The sequence below is a fragment of the Mytilus edulis genome, chromosome 3 (genome assembly GCF_963676685.1).
Source record: "Mytilus edulis chromosome 3, xbMytEdul2.2, whole genome shotgun sequence".
In the NCBI taxonomy this organism is placed as follows: Eukaryota; Metazoa; Mollusca; class Bivalvia; order Mytilida; family Mytilidae; genus Mytilus; species Mytilus edulis.
Window position 1 is genome coordinate 67,394,609 of NC_092346.1, and position 16,367 is coordinate 67,410,975.

The 16,367-nt window shown below is 31.0% G+C and overlaps 1 protein-coding gene across 12 annotated transcripts in view; it reads left to right on the plus strand.

Annotated features, from left to right (window-relative positions):
* The window catches only part of LOC139517219 (ectonucleoside triphosphate diphosphohydrolase 1-like), a 41,047-nt gene extending 26,219 nt beyond the window's left edge, over positions 1–14,828 (plus strand). For 11 of the 12 annotated variants that reach the window (XM_071307989.1, XM_071307986.1, XM_071307983.1 and 8 more), the window contains 6 exons: positions 6,106–6,439; positions 6,864–7,050; positions 8,429–8,670; positions 11,194–11,483; positions 12,755–12,917; positions 14,551–14,828. In XM_071307989.1, the coding sequence (XP_071164090.1) occupies positions 6,109–6,439; positions 6,864–7,050; positions 8,429–8,670; positions 11,194–11,483; positions 12,755–12,917; positions 14,551–14,687 (1,350 nt within the window). In that variant the 5' untranslated portion in view covers positions 6,106–6,108 and the 3' untranslated portion in view covers positions 14,688–14,828. Of the gene's footprint in view, positions 1–804; positions 1,685–6,105; positions 6,440–6,863; positions 7,051–8,428; positions 8,671–11,193; positions 11,484–12,754; positions 12,918–14,550 lie in introns of those variants that run through there. The other variant, XM_071307981.1, reaches the window with a different exon arrangement.
* Positions 14,829–16,367: the final 1,539 nt, after the last annotated feature.

Below are 16,367 nucleotides of genomic sequence, written 5' to 3' on the forward strand. Positions count from 1 at the left end.
TTGACAAGGAATTACTGATCTTTTCTCTATAGCATAAATCATTCGTTAAAATGTCATCGTTGATACCTTAATATCTTTTTATATGAATTGAAAATTGTACTTTCAATATTATAATATTTGTTTTCAAAGCTTTTCTCTGTTTATTTATTTCAACAGATAGATAGTTTATTCTCATAAAACCATGAAAGTACAAAGGTTACAGAGAAGTTAAAAAAAATAATATACATAAAAATAAAAAATGCATTAAAAATGCATAAATTTCAAAATGACATTTTAATCAACATGAGAACACATCCCATTCAGCAACTGATATATTGATTAGGATTAAAGCGTAATTAATTTCAAGTGTACTTTGTGTATATAAATTAAGTTTGATTATGTTTCTAATTGCACATATTGCATTTTATCAAAGTAAATGGATAAGACTCAAGTACATTATACTTAATATATAATGCAAAAAGTATAATGATCCAATATAAAAGGCGGAACTTAATTACAAGATAAGTGCCAAAGAAAAATTGTACAATTTATGGCGATGGGTGTTTAGGGTTTTGTACCATAAGACGAGACATCTGTTTTATCTAATACTATTTTTAAACATGTATGTCTTCGTCAAACAAAAAAGAGAAAAAAAGAGTTGTATATCCATACGGCATTATTAATGAATCCAGCTGAGAGTTATAAATATAAAAGGCTTTTTATTTAAACAGATGACACAGCCAAATAGGAAACGAATATCGACAAACAACATTTCCGTATAAGTCAACGTAAACATTAAATTTTCCCCAAAATAAGGTTTGTTTATTAAAACAAATATATGACTATTTTGTTAATTGGTTTAAGAATTCGAAAATTTTCGACAAGATATAAATAAGGGAATATGGTACGTATGCCAATAATCGTCTAAGAACAAATATCAAGGATTTAAATTATTTATTCAGCTTCATTTTATCTGAATTTAGTTTATTGTATTCTAGTTATGGTTCAATGGCACAGAATGCGGAAAATTGCGGAAAATAAAATAGTTTGGTCGTTAAAATATTTCCTAGAATTTTTTCATCAGTTTATCTATGATATCGAAATTTTATCATGATTGAACCGATATTAAAGTGATAGAAACATCCGTGTGAATTTTTTCCAATACATGCGGAAACTTACTTAATTGTTCTATTGTCATTGATTGCGAAAAAGAAGGCAAAAAGTTTGAGGAAGCGGTATAAAAATTATGATTGTTTATTTATTGAAATGTGTAATGCACCTCGATATCCAGGTCATGTTGACATGTTATATTACAATAAATCTAAATACGTCAATGTTAGAAAAAGTCGCCGAACATCGCGATGGAGTTAAATAGTGTTTAGTTTTTTTTGGACATACAAATACTGTATATGTGTATTCAGTATTATGTGTGTATTCAAAGTTCGAACTTTCCAATTTAGGATTGGATATCGAGTATCAGCTTCGAATTGAAAATTATAGGCAATTGTTATCATTAATTGTTGATGGAGTAAATAATTGAGAAGTGAGCAGAATGGTAAAATGACATCTGGTCTATTTCACAAGGGATATGTAATGTAACCAAGAAAAGTGATTTAGCTACTGTATTAAATCATACTACATAACTTGAGCTTTCTGTGTAGGAACGACAGATTTCTCGGTCATCCGGTATTGCATGTTCAATGATGTAAGTGGCTTTTAAGCATTCGAACAATTTTTCGTCAATTGGTAATTGGTAACTCAAAGATAAGAACAATAATTAAAGTTATTTTGTTCCCTTCACATACATACATTTGAAACTGTTTGATTAATTTTGATTTTTGGTGTTTTAACGCCACTTTTAAGCACCGCATTTAGGCTATTTCGTGGCGGCCCGTTTTAATTGATGGAGGAAGCCGGAGTGCCCGAATGATACTTTTTGAGATTTTATTAAACTTAATAGTATATCATACGTTTACATAAGCGATGTCTCGAATAGTTATCAAAAGTACCAGGATTATAATTTTAGCATGGTTGACAATAGTTATCAAAAGTACCAGGATTATAATTTTATACGCCAGACGCACGTTTCGTCTACATAAGACTCATCAGTGACGCTCAGATCAAAATAGTTAAAAAGCCAAACAAATACAAAGTTGAAGAGCATTGATCTCGAACATGTTCGAAAATTAGTGCCGATCAAATTTTTTTTAAAGAGCTATGTCCCTTGGCGCTCTCATATGTTCAATTCTTGTCAAATTTTTAATGAAACTTATATCATAGGTTTATATCAGCAATGTCTTTGACAAGTTCGAAAATCAGTGCCGATCAATAATTTTTAAAAGAGTTATGTCCTTTGGAAACATAATTCTCTGTGTTACAAAGTAAGCTTAAACATATAAGACCTTGAAGTTTTTCATGTAAACTCTTTCTTTATTAGCCTTGTAATTTTATATTAAGGGTACAGTAGTTTATCGATATTCAAGACGAATATAATCTTAGTAACAAAGAAAACAATTAGATAATCGCATGCACACTATAAGGAGTGAGACCTAGAGGGTCGACAATGTTATCGTTTTATTTGCCACGGTAATTTTTGTTTGTGTCAAAAGTTGTCTTCAAAAGCAGAAAATAATTCTGACCAGGTATTCATTTGTCACATTTACATTTTTTTGTCAATCTTAATAAATGAAGAATATATTGTGTTCCAATTACGGATCCTGATGGACAACACACCACTAATACATATTTTAATACATATGCTTTAAATAACATTTATGTAATGGAATTATAAGCTGTTTATACATTCTTATTGTAACCAGCTGACAAAGCAGTCAGCAATAGTGTTTGTTTTTGTCCTTTATTGTATACTGATATACTGAATTAATGGATAGCACATTCCAACACTTTTAACTACTATTTTTATTTGATAAACCATCGAAGATGAACATTTTTCAACAACGAAAAAACTGAAAATGAACTTTGAAACATTATTTTCAAACTCACAATAATATTTCGTGAGTGTGAAAAAGTTTCAAATGTCCCTAATGCAAGAGATATGAATGCCGCTTATTTGACATTAGCAAATAGAACATTAATTTATACCTGCAATTTGACATTTCTATTTGAATTTGTAAAACTCATTTATGGCTTATTACATTCTTTATCTTTTTATTATACGTCTGTAAAAAGCTTGAAATGGTATTGCCAATGGTTTTGCTGCGTTAAAAAAACATTGAAATGATTCAAAAAAACCATGTGTCTAGTCGCGCGACTGTTAAGCTGTACAAGTTTGATGCTTTGTTCAGTGTCAATTTGGAATGTTTCAACAAAACAAATATTTATTTAGCTACCAATATTTACACATTGGAATAAATTTATTGCCTCCGCATTGTTTCAAGAAACCTATACATTATGGGTTTAAGATATATATGTATATATAAATTACCATTTTATCTTCAAATATTTAAGTTTTTATAAATAATGCTCTCTCGATAAATCGTGATTTCTCTATATTTTTTCAGCCTTTACAATTTTCTATTCTATAACGAAATAAACTAAATATATTTTGTTGCAAATACTTTTATTTGTTTTGGAGATAGAGTTTACCGTTAAGTGATATGTATTTTGATAGGGTGAAATAGTGCCCTGTTTAGCGTAGATTATTTGTTTGTTTTAATGTATATATAATGTCAAAATATTTGTATTCTCCACAGTCTAAGAGTCCTTCAGTCATCTTGGTTTCTTTTGAATATAAAGTCACACAAGAAAAAGCGGAAATCTCTTATTTTAATAAGTTCGTTTCTATTTATGTTGCATAGGCGTTTGTTTTTTGTTGCACTTGAGTGTTTCTGTTGTTTCGTTGTTTTCCTCTTATAATTGACGTGTTTCCCTTGATTTGAGTTTGTAACCTGGATTTGTTTTCTCTCAATCAATAAATGACTTTTGAACAGCGGTATACTACTGTTGTCTTTATTTGACATCAATTTATTAAAAATTGTCCGAAATAATTTAGGAATCTGGAAAGGAGTAGGTCCGGTAAGGGCCGATTTTGGCCTCAAATTTCATGTTCATCTGAAGAAAGATTTTGGACACTTTTTAAACACTTAAGTGTCTATTTCAGTTGATTCAATTAGTTTATGTAAAAGATTTTAACTGATGTAATCATTAAAAACGCTCCGATTCAAGATTAAATATGAAAAATCTATCAAATATGCCAAAAAATTTCACTTTTCAGATGGTTTTTGTCAAAATTGAAAGGGACTGCGCCGCATCCGTGTTCATCCTTACCTTTATATGTTATGTATTATCATCAAATACAACTTACATTTCAATATTAAGAATGAACACAAATGCGGCAACTTTCATTTAAGACAGAAACCGTCTACAATTTAACTTAAAAGCTTAAATTGTGACGATTTCAGTAATTTAGCATGACTTAATGATGCTAATAGCCGATATATATGCATTGTATTGTCAAAAAAGCACATATTTATGTAGCAGAAGCATTCTACTTTCCAATAAATAACTTAAAGTTTACAATTTAACAATTTTGTAAAACTGCTATATTTTGGAGCCAAAAATGGGTCTTACATATTGTTACATGTCACTCCTTATTCATTTGGATATCAATGTGTTATAATTACTTTAAGGATTTCCAAATACACCAGAACCCCCTCTCAAAACTTGCACTCCCGTCCGGTCATTAAATCCATGTTTCGGGAGAGTTTGCTGAGTTGTGTGAGCTGATATAAAATTCTACAACGTTAGGTTTGAATGCCACGTAAAATTTGATTCATAAGTATAATTATGTGTGTTATAGTTATTACAGGAAACTTGCTTGGTTTGATATTTTTAATTTTTTTCTTTGTTACCATTTTTATTATAATGAAGATGTGTTTTATGGATATTTACTGGGCATGTACATGTAGTATTACAATTTGCATAACTTAATATTTGGTAAACGTGGTATTATTATTGTAAATATATACCAGAAGGGACAAGTTCATACAACACCACATGAATGAATGAGGCATATATTAAAAGAAATTAACATTTGATTTACCTTCATCAGAAACACTCAAAGGCAAGGTATAAATATAAAGATACGTTACGAGCTATTTGACAAAGGGGAACCTAAAATAATAACAAAATTCTTTTATCGAAGCTTTATCTGATGAAGTTTGGGCCTGAGTTTCTTTTTTTTTTCATTTTTCGATAAATTCAATAGATGTCAGACTCGATTTTTTTCAATTGATGATTTCATGTTGCAGCTTATCTTTAGATAAAATGCATTATACATATTCCATATTTCGTGTTGTTTCTGGAATGAAAACTTTTATCTTTGCAAGCCTGGACCATTATTCCATACAAACTGAACTAACGTATTATTGAATATCAAAAAAAAAAATTAAACCGTCTTTTTAAATTTTAATGGAATATAACAAGAAAACTTTCAAACGGTAGAGAAGTTTGTCTGTTTCATATTTTGTTCATAAAGTAGCTAAAATACAGATATGAAAATTCCTCTTAATAAACTTCGTAGAGCTTTTCTAGATAACCCTACAAAAGGACTGCTCAAACTTAAACGTTTGAAAACCGTATTTGTATATTTACGTATACAGTTTATGAGTTATATGACAAAATATGACCTTTAATAAATGGCCAAATTAATCTACAGTCAACTTTGCATGAGTGATTTGGAATCTTCGTTCCATAATTTACAAATTAATTAAAACAAAAGTGATACAAGTTAGATGATATTGAGAATTGTCCGGCTATAAACTTGAGACAAAAGAGTTGAATGGTATTTGTCCATTTTTTTATCAACTAATATAGTGTTACAAGTGATTCACCAAATACTGGTATTTAGATCATATAGAGACAATTGTGTAATTATATACATTTTATATGGTAAATTAATTTTAATTGGGTTTTAACGAGGTAATGAATTCAACACAGAAAACACAGGGCTGATAGTAGAATCACATATAATCACTGTACTGTTTATAAATAGTATAAAGGTTGCTATCTGTGTCAATTGTAGGACAAAATTATACGGAGTTCTAAGATAAACGCATTGATCTTTTGTGCGTACTCTAATGTTCTTACTCTTTGAATGTTTTGTAGGAAATGGGCACAATTGTCCTGCTTATGTGCGTAATGATATTTATACCAGAAGTTGCATACGGTAGTTCAAACTGGCAATACGGTGCTATATTAGACGCCGGAAGTAGTAGTACAAAATTGAAAATCTACCGATGGCCTCCTAGAACTTCTTTAGATTCTGTCTTAGACATCAAACAAGTGGGTGAAAGTGAAAAACATTCTCCTGGAATTTCAGACTATGTGGATAAATTGGGAAATATTAGCAATTACATTGGAGGGATGATTGAAAGAGTCAAGGAAATTATACCAAAAAATGTCCACAGTACTACATCTTTATACCTATTAGCAACAGCAGGTAATATTAAATAATAGTAGCTACAATGTATTATTTTTCGAAAAACTAAGGATTTTCTTATCCCAGGCATAGATTACCTTAGACGTATTTGGCACAACTTTTTAGAATTTTGGATCCTCAATGCTCTTCAACTTTTTACTTGTTTGGCTTAATAAATATTTTGATATGAGCGTCACTGATGAGTCTTATGTAGACGAAACGCGCGTCTGGCGTACTAAATTATAATCCTGGAACCTTTGATAACTATATGTGATTTATAACTTTTTTGGACCATCGATTTTTGTGTATCTTTCTGATTATACATTTCATGTGTTCCAATATATATCACCAATAGATTACATTGTCATTGTCAAAGTCATGGATTTGTTCAAAGATCAGTCGTTTATATACAGTCTGTGTAACATGTTTAAATTCTTTTTCTCAGGTTTACGCGTCCTTCCAGAAGACGATGCAAGAAGTTTAATGAATGCGATTCGAAATGTGCTTCAAAACAAAACATTAAATCCATTTGTTTTTAATCCTTCGAATGTAAGAATTTTATCTGGAGAAGAAGAAGGTGTGTTTGCCTGGATAACCATCAACTACCTCAAAGATTATTTTGGTTCTGATAGGTTAGTTCAAATAGTGTTTTTTTTATGAATCGAGCGTTACTAGTGAACCTTTTATAAATTATAAGCACCTCTGATGTACAAAATCACTAGACTGGTATCACTGATGTATTATTTTCCATACTCTATATTAGACCTGATCTTGAATAAGTATGGAATTAATTTTTAGAAGTAACTTCACCTGATGGAAAGGAGTAAAGAATTTGTCTTTTCTACAAGGGGAATTAATTCTACTTTTTTTTCTTTCTGTCAAAAGAGCAAACATAAACCTCCGGTAGATTTTTTTAAGACAATGATGGTTCATGAACGTATATTTTTAGAAGAAAATGTTATAAAAGTAACGAAAAGGACAGTGAAAAAATGGAAAAGGGATGGCAATCCTGTCAACAGGATGTCGTTTGATTATGTTTGTCGTTGTGTTGCTGTCATATAGACGTATTCATGAAATCTATTTTTATTCATAACTGCATGCACGTCCTTAATTTTCAAATAATGCCGTCGAACTATTGAGCGATCCTGTCATTCAACTATCATTTCACACGAATTACATAATGTGTATATTTCTTTTCATTCTATTACTCTTTGAATGGTCTACATCGTTTGTGGGACATGCTGATAGATAATTCTGAAATTGGCAAAGATACATCATTTAAACAGCATTCCATTCCGTTATCATTGTTTTGATAACACAAATCAGATAAGATCTTTTAATGATCATTCGCTCTCGTTTCACATTCTTGTTCTACACTTTCATCGACAAGCGTGGCAAAGATACCTGTTGTATCAGATTAATCTATACAGTTTACACGATGAATGCCAAATTTTTAGTGACCAATTAATAATACTTTTATTCTAAAGTAGTACGTTGAGATATTCTAATATATAGTCACGGTTTAATAGGTCGAAGTAATTTACTGCATAACGGATGCGCATTAGATCTGGTGCAAGAAAATTATTGAGGTGTACATAATTTGTTGTAAAACTTGTCGACTTGACTAAATATACAAAACCTAAATATTAGTTAAGAACGTTTTTTTATACCTTTTCATCTTGTAATAACTTGATATTAACTAATGTATGCAAATTACCTTAAAAAAATTAGAATGTTTAACACAACGCAAACAACAACTGAACAAATTAAAATAACACATATATGTATGTATAGCACTTACAGAACAAATCTGCATTCATCATCTTTGTATATGAAATAATAAATCAGTTTGAGTAAAATGTTCGAATAGTAAGACATCTCAAGCACAATACACTGTCGTATTTTTTTCTCGGCAACTCCAGTAAATTCTTTAGGACATTGCATGTTTTATTAACGTTTTTAAAACCGTTAAATCAATAGCATACACAATTATGTTTCTTTTAATTTAAGACCTCAATCACAGGCAGTTGGTGTTTTAGAAATGGGTGGTGGATCAACGCAAATTGTATTCCTGCCTGATGGTCCCCTGTTAGCCAACATGTTTCAGGTCCGTATAGCAGGGAAAAGATACAGTCTCTATGCACATAGTTATTTGTTTTACGGACAGGATTACATGATCTACAGAATAGGCAGATACATTATACAGCAAAATCCTCAATCGTCATCTCATCAAAATCCATGTATGTTAACAGGTAATATCTAACTGCTAAACTATTTGTCATCTTAATAAAATCTTTGTTATTTGAACACCATCACAGTAAAATCTATGTATGTTAACAGGTTATATATCACACAGCTTGATCCTTTGTCGTTACGTCAATATATATCATCGCTGTTAACATGTTATATATCATACAGCTTGATCCATTGTCGTCACGCCGTTAAATATTATGGTTGTTAACAGGTTAAATATCATGCAGCTTAATCCATTGTCGTCACGTCAATAAATCTAATGGTAGTCAACAGGTTATATATCATATCATACAGCCTAATTCTGTGTCGTCAACTCAATAAATCTCATGGTTTATAACAGGTTATATAGTCGGCACGTCAATAAGTCACATAGTTGACTTGTTAACAGGTTATATATCATACAGCTCGATCATTTGCCGTTGACTCAATACATCTCTTGGTTATAAACAGGTAATATATCTTACAGGTTAATTATTTCACGATATCTCAATAAAAGTCATGTGCCTCAGTCGTCATGTGATTTTATTTTATTTAGCTCTTCGTGTTTATATTTTCTATTCAACCTTCAGTTTCAAATATTAGGTTTTTTCATATGGTGTTGTTTTCATTATCTAGCAGCAATTCGTCGATACAGCTTCTGGTAGATAAGTATTACGTAATGGGTTAATCATCTCTGTAATCAGTGCCCAGTGCTTCCTTCATTTCACTTTGACCAATATGTCGCTTGATTGAATGCATTATCTCATTCAATGCGCGTAAACATTTTGGAGTTGGTTTATGCAAATGATACCAGTGACCTTCATATATATTAAACGGGATTGTTTGGTCAGCAAATCTCTTGTGTGCATCTTGCCGTCTTAAGTTTAGGCAAAATTGAAAATGAAAAGAAGTCAGAGCGATCTACCTTGTTAACAGGTAATTTCATTATAAAGCTAAATCCCAAGTCGTTATTATCCCATCAAAATAAATGTATGTCAACAGGAAATATCATACGGCTAACACATAGTTATACAGTCATCACATCAACATTAATTTATGTTAACAGTTAATACAAAAACAATCCATGTATGTTTACGGGTAACTAACTTGAATTAAACCGATATTATACAGAAAAACTTTGGTAATTTTCATATTAAAAAAATAATACTTTTATTTGCAAGTCAAACAATTTTGTATTTGTAACATGCAAGGCATTTTTTAACTTGATTTATGGGTTCTTGAATCAATATCATTTTCAGGTTTAAAATACAAATGTTATACATATAGTTCATAAAATACAGAATGTTTATAGTGTACATAGAAAATACAAAAATCGTACTCCTCAGTGTTTGCCACTGATAAATCGATTTTAATGTCGTCATTTTACCATAATCCAAAGTTCATTTACATCAATATCGACAATTTAGAAAGAATTATTCAAATTCATCAAAATGCACAGTGCATACGAACAAAATAAGGGAGCAGGCTTCATCCCAATTAACTAGCAAGTTTAAGAGTTTCAACATTATAATTTTTAGTTATAATATTCGAACATCGTAAAAAAAAAATAGTCTTTTGTTCAATTTAAAGAGATGACACTGTTATTCGAAATATGGTCATCTGGCTGTCAAACGCATGCTATGCGGGTGTATAAATACGCAAAAATGTAGGTTCTTTGAATTTTTTCCCTTGTGTGGGGAAGTGGCATGCCGTCTTCAGTTATAGACATCTGCAGCGTATTTTGAAGTCCTTAGTTATCCTCTAAAAAAAGTTCTTGTGGCGATCAAAAATATCCAGCTCTCCATCTACGTCTACCAACTTAACAGATACTACATAATTATAACATTTCTTGTTAACGGACTCCCGTCCTGAATATGCACGAAATGTCTGCTACTGGGCGTGATTAAAAAATTTGTTGATTACATGATAAACTTTTCACAACCTATTTTTTGGTTTTTTTTTCTGTTGAAAAAGATAAATCAGTGTTACATATTTCAAGTCACTTACGTCTGTCACATCTGAAGTTTCAGTTATGTAACGAAATATCTTCATAATTGTTTTTTTTTTCTTTCGGATGACGCCCTTCAAATGCAAAACACCTTCATAATTCAATGATTTTTTTCCGTATGTCGGCCTCTAAATGCAAAACATCTTCATATTTCAATGATTTGTTTTCGTTTGACCTCTAAATGCAAAACATCTTCATAATTCACTGATTTTTTCTTTCGTATTAATTGCAAAACATAGATATATCATGAGACAACTTGATCATCGAACTGGATGAGTTGATGTTACATATCAATATCTCTAGAACTACTGTTTGTTCTTACTTCCACAGTCTTGGAGTTTTATTGTTATTTTTTAACATTATTAGAATAAAAAATATATCAAATATAGTTAAAGATTGTATTCCTTTGGACAACCACGGGTTTACACTTGATAATGTTCATTTTATTATTTCATCAATCTATAATTCAATCAATATAAAAGAGATAACTTCAAAAAGATTTAAAAAAATAAAATGACTTTCCACTTTTTTGTAGGAGATACAACAACAATGATATATATGGGAGCTACAAAAACATTCATTGGAGAAGGAAATCCATCAAAGTGCCTTACCATTATTAATTCCTTCCTTAAAAGTGCCGCCGACGATATGTGTTATCCTAAACCTTGTGCAATTGGACGAACATATCAGCCTTCGATAGGAACGGACAATTTCTATGCTATAGCAGCCTTCACATATGCACCACGTTCACTTGGCACAGTAGATTCTTCAGGGAAACTTAATATGAGTCGACTCAATGAAACAGCGTTTAACTACTGTCAGAAGGTAAGATCTAGTAACCACTGCTATGTTGTTTCTTTACTGCTTAAAGTATGCATAGTCTTAGGGAAACATCTTCGCTAGCCAAGGGTTACGATACACTCCCGTTCTCTCCACCCTTGGCAGATTAAGCCAATATTTGTGATAACAAGGTCGTGCCATCTATCGGAAGAATAAAGTCACGTCCATTCCGAATACATTATTCTTAGCCAATGGTAGCACTTGAACTCTTCAATTTGGAGGTAAAAACACGGTAGTGTCTAGATTCTACACACTTGGTAAAGCCGGAAACGAATATATACGTTGACATTCATGCATTTGTGCACTCAGTTTGTGCATGAAACATACACAGGATCTTCTATTAGTTGATTAAAAACATTCAAGTTGTCACTCAATATAGTCGTATGTTTAGGGATGAAAAGACTTGTTGCACAATAAACACGTGGCAATTGTTTGCACTTTAGTCTTTTTTATGTGTGTCTTGTTATAAACCTTATGCATAGTCAAATGATTATTTCCCGTTCATAATCAATCTGATTTAAAGTAAGAGATGTCTGGATTCTGATAAAGTAGAGTCAACAGTAATTCGCAAATGTTCAAATCTCATACGTTTATTAAGAAGGGAAATACCGTTTCAATTGCAGAGACTTCTTTTCATATTTTATCATAATTATATTTTTATTCATTTTATTGTCATGTTATTGTTCATTTAGAAGTTAAATTATGAATTCAATACTTTCATTTCATTTACTACATCAGTTTTTTTGTTTTTGAAAAAGAGATTTTTGGGATAAATATAATAATAATTGATCAATGATACAGTAAAACAAAGACAAGCCAAAACCAAAAGACATACACAAATTAGCATACAGTCTTACACGATAGAAATCTAGTACATATGCAATATGTAATACTGATTCTAGAGGAAATGTGAATACATATACAGATTAAATAGAATTGAAGCGACAGTAGTTTACTGAATCAAATCTTATAAATCAATGAAGGACATGCAAATCAATGTAACAAACAAAAACTGAAGGAATCGCATGTACCCTAAAAGAAGTGAGACAAGTTGCGGCAAGTGATAGCGTTTCTGGATACATACTATAGTTTAATAGAAGATAGATCTCATGTTACAGGTCACATTTTGCAAAAAATCCCAAATAGTTTACATATTTTCTGTTTATTTACATATCCATACGTATATCTACGAATGGATTTATATGTTTTCTCAGTATCTTGAATGTACTTTTGATTATATCTAGTTTTCATTGCAGAGTTTAACCGATGCAACTACAAATACGTCTATCTCAGAAAAGTACGGTTCAGCGTATTGTCTGATGGGATTATATATCCCGGCATTATTATCTGAAGCATATGGATTTACTTCAGAAACTCAAAAAATTACGTTGATTCGAAAAATTAAAGATATTTCAGTTGGTAAGTTTGATTTTTCTTATTATTTTTACTTTTCATTTTAAAAATAAAATGTGCTACAGAAAAACAATCCATTTTCTTATGAATAACCTAAAGGTCAATAAAAAAAATCGTAACAAGCACATACGTTGAAGATACTCTATCTTTTCCCTTCGACTATGATGACGTCTGTCAATTTGAACATGGCATTTTAGTCTCCCGTAGGCTCCCGTATACTTATTTATACATATTTGTTTTATTATGACTGTAAATAGACTCGCTGTAGAGACAACTAAGATAATAAAGTTAGTTCTTAACTAAAATATCAATTTTCCATGATTTGATTCTATAAAAAAAAAGACGAAAGATACAAAATGTATATTCAGACTGAAAAGTTGACGTCAAACTGATAACGCCAGGGCAAAAAAAAGATAAACAACCAAAAGATAGAAATCAGTATAAATAACACAGCATAGATAACTAAAAACTAAGATAAACGAACCCCACCAAAAAACATTGGTGAACTCATGTGCTACAAAATCGAAATCAGAACCTACTCCACATGTCGCACCGGTAGTATTGCTTATGTAAATACTATTTACAGTCTTATTCGGTAATGGCTCATATAGGTAAACAAATGAGTAAAATAGGACGAGATAAGCAAATTGAATAGTACTGGATTTAAAAGAGGGACGAAAGATACCAAAGGGACAGTCAAACTCATAAATCTAAAACAAATTGACAACGCCATGGTTAAAAATGAAAAAAAAAAAAACAACAGCACACATGACACAACATAGAAGACTAAAGAATAAACAACACGAACCCCACCAAAAAACTAGTGGTGATCTCAGATGCTCCGGAAGGGTAAGCAGATTCTGCTCCACATGTGGCACCCGTCGTGTTGCTTATGTGACAACAAATCCGGTAAAAATTCTAATTCGGTAGGTCACATTCATGAAAGAGAAGGGGATTGTAGTTACGACGTAAGGAACATATCCGATATCATTTGTGAAACGGTTATTCCATAACGGTCAACAAACTCGTGATGGCGTCCGTAAAATTTACGAAGGGATGATTTCAACTTCACCATTTGGAACTCTTGGTTTAATAGCTTCCTTGTGAGCAGCAACCCTTCATCAAGAAAAAGAAAATCTTGATAGGAAATTCAAGCACGGGAATATCGTATCAATTGGGAGATATATACCCCGTATGCAGGTGCTGCTGGAAAGTTGCTACTTAGAAATGAAAAGTTCACAATTGGAAAGCTAAAATCATCTCTTTTGTCGTAAAGTTTTGTTTTCAACCGACCCTCATTGTCAATTTCTAGCTGTAAGTCAAGTTATGAAGCCGACTTAACTGTATTTGTAGTATCCTTTATCTCTAGCTCTTTAAGTTGCATTTCGTAGTTTCTGATAATCTTGTGTTTTGCACTTTTTTCGAATGTTCATATTGCTAAAAAAAACAAATTGATTGATTAGTTGTCTCATTGACAATCATAAAATATCGTGTTTGATAATTCTGTAAATTAAGTAGACAAAAATAACGTTCCCAATTTGATTAGTGTCTGTGTGTCGTGTACTTTTTGTATGATTGTGCAAATTAAACATATCATGACTGTTAACTATAGCTTTAACATATTTTTATACGATTTTAGATTGGACATTAGGAGCCATTGTATACGAAACAGAGGTGTTTGAAACCAAATGTGGCACTTCAGCAGGACATATCTCATATCCTGACATTTGTTTTATAAATATTTTACTTTTATTAACGTATCTGATGGTTAGATGATAACAGATTATTGTTTTGTTAGTTTTCTATATAATTGTATTATTTGTAATTGTAGTCTGTAAATAGAATTAGATATGTACATGAATTATTAAACTTTACACTTTCATACATAACTATCAAATAAAATATATGCCTATCCTAGTTGAGTTGCCTAAATTTATTTTATGCATTTTTTAGGTAAATTTTTTTATTTTGCTGATATGTGCTCATAATCTCTTTTTTTTGACATTGTTAAAGTCAAAGTCTTTTAATTTGATGTCCAAATTAAAAAAAAAAACGAAAAAATATAACCTAATCTTAATTGAAAAGAACAGTCCAACCTATGATTGTGTTGGATACAAACCGCAAATTTGTATACGTGTGCATGCAAAACAAATAACTTGGTAGAGGGGTCTAAATACTGAACAAACAACATTTTTCAAAAAGACCAAATAAATGTAAACGTATAATAAAACACTGCTATACCATGTCGAAGAGAAAAGTGAGAGCACAGAGATTTCATGTATGTGAGGAATTGACCTCTTTCTCATCTGTTGAGCGAAGGAATAAATACCGCTCCTACGACACAACAGGTGAGAATGCATCTATAGCGAGTTTTTATGTTATAAAATTGTTGATATCACATACATTTGTAAAACAATTTAAGAAGTTACTTTCAAAGCAAAATACCAAATATCAAAGATAGAATGGTATGGCTATTTGGACATCGTTACAATACAACAAGCCCAAAGTACTCTGTCACAACAGCGCTGAAATGAAACATGTTCTATAATCTAGTAAACATTACAACTGTCACATTGCTAATTCGGTACAGCCATTTTCTGATGAAAATGAAGGGTTCGCCTTGGTTTATGACTAGTTAAACTCACAACCAAATGACAGTTGTTTATTGTTCCGTTAAATTGACAAAATTTGATTAGCAAACCAAACATACATAACAGGTTAATATGACAATAATTGAGATAAAATGTGTAAATGCTTATACAACTGGAAACAGAAATATTGAGAAGAAAAAACATATGTGCTCAATGTTTACAATTGGCATAACTAAAAGAGTTTGAACAGAACAATTCACAAAACCAAAATTGCTTTAATTTAGTATCTACTTTATAAATATACAATTAAATTCAAACTGATCATTCATTGATAAATCATACCATTACCGAAGCACTGGGTACAAGGTAAATCTTCTTTCATATGTTCCAGGGTTGTTTTTCTCAAACAATTGCAAACTCAACCATTTAAATCAAGTCTTGTAGAACTTGCTACAATGCTGATAGTTCATTTAAAAACTAAAAATTAAATTGTTTTAGCAGCCGTAGTACCGAACCATTGAGAGAAAACGAAAATATGTTGGTGAGTTCGGCACATGTTTTAAAAATAACTTTCACAAGAAAATCTAAATATATTTTTTTGTCATATACATGTATAATATAATGAATGCTAAAACAATGAAAATCAACATTACTATGCTCCTTGTTTGACGTGTCACGGTACTTGTCTATCCCAAATTTATGTATTTGGTTTTGATGTTATATATATATATATGTTATATTTGTTATTCTCGTAGGATTTTGTCTATGTGTGTTACATTTTAGTGTTATGTCGTTGTTCTCCTCTTATATTTAATGCTTTTCCCTCGGTTTTAGTTTGTTACCCCGATTTTGTTATTTGTCCATG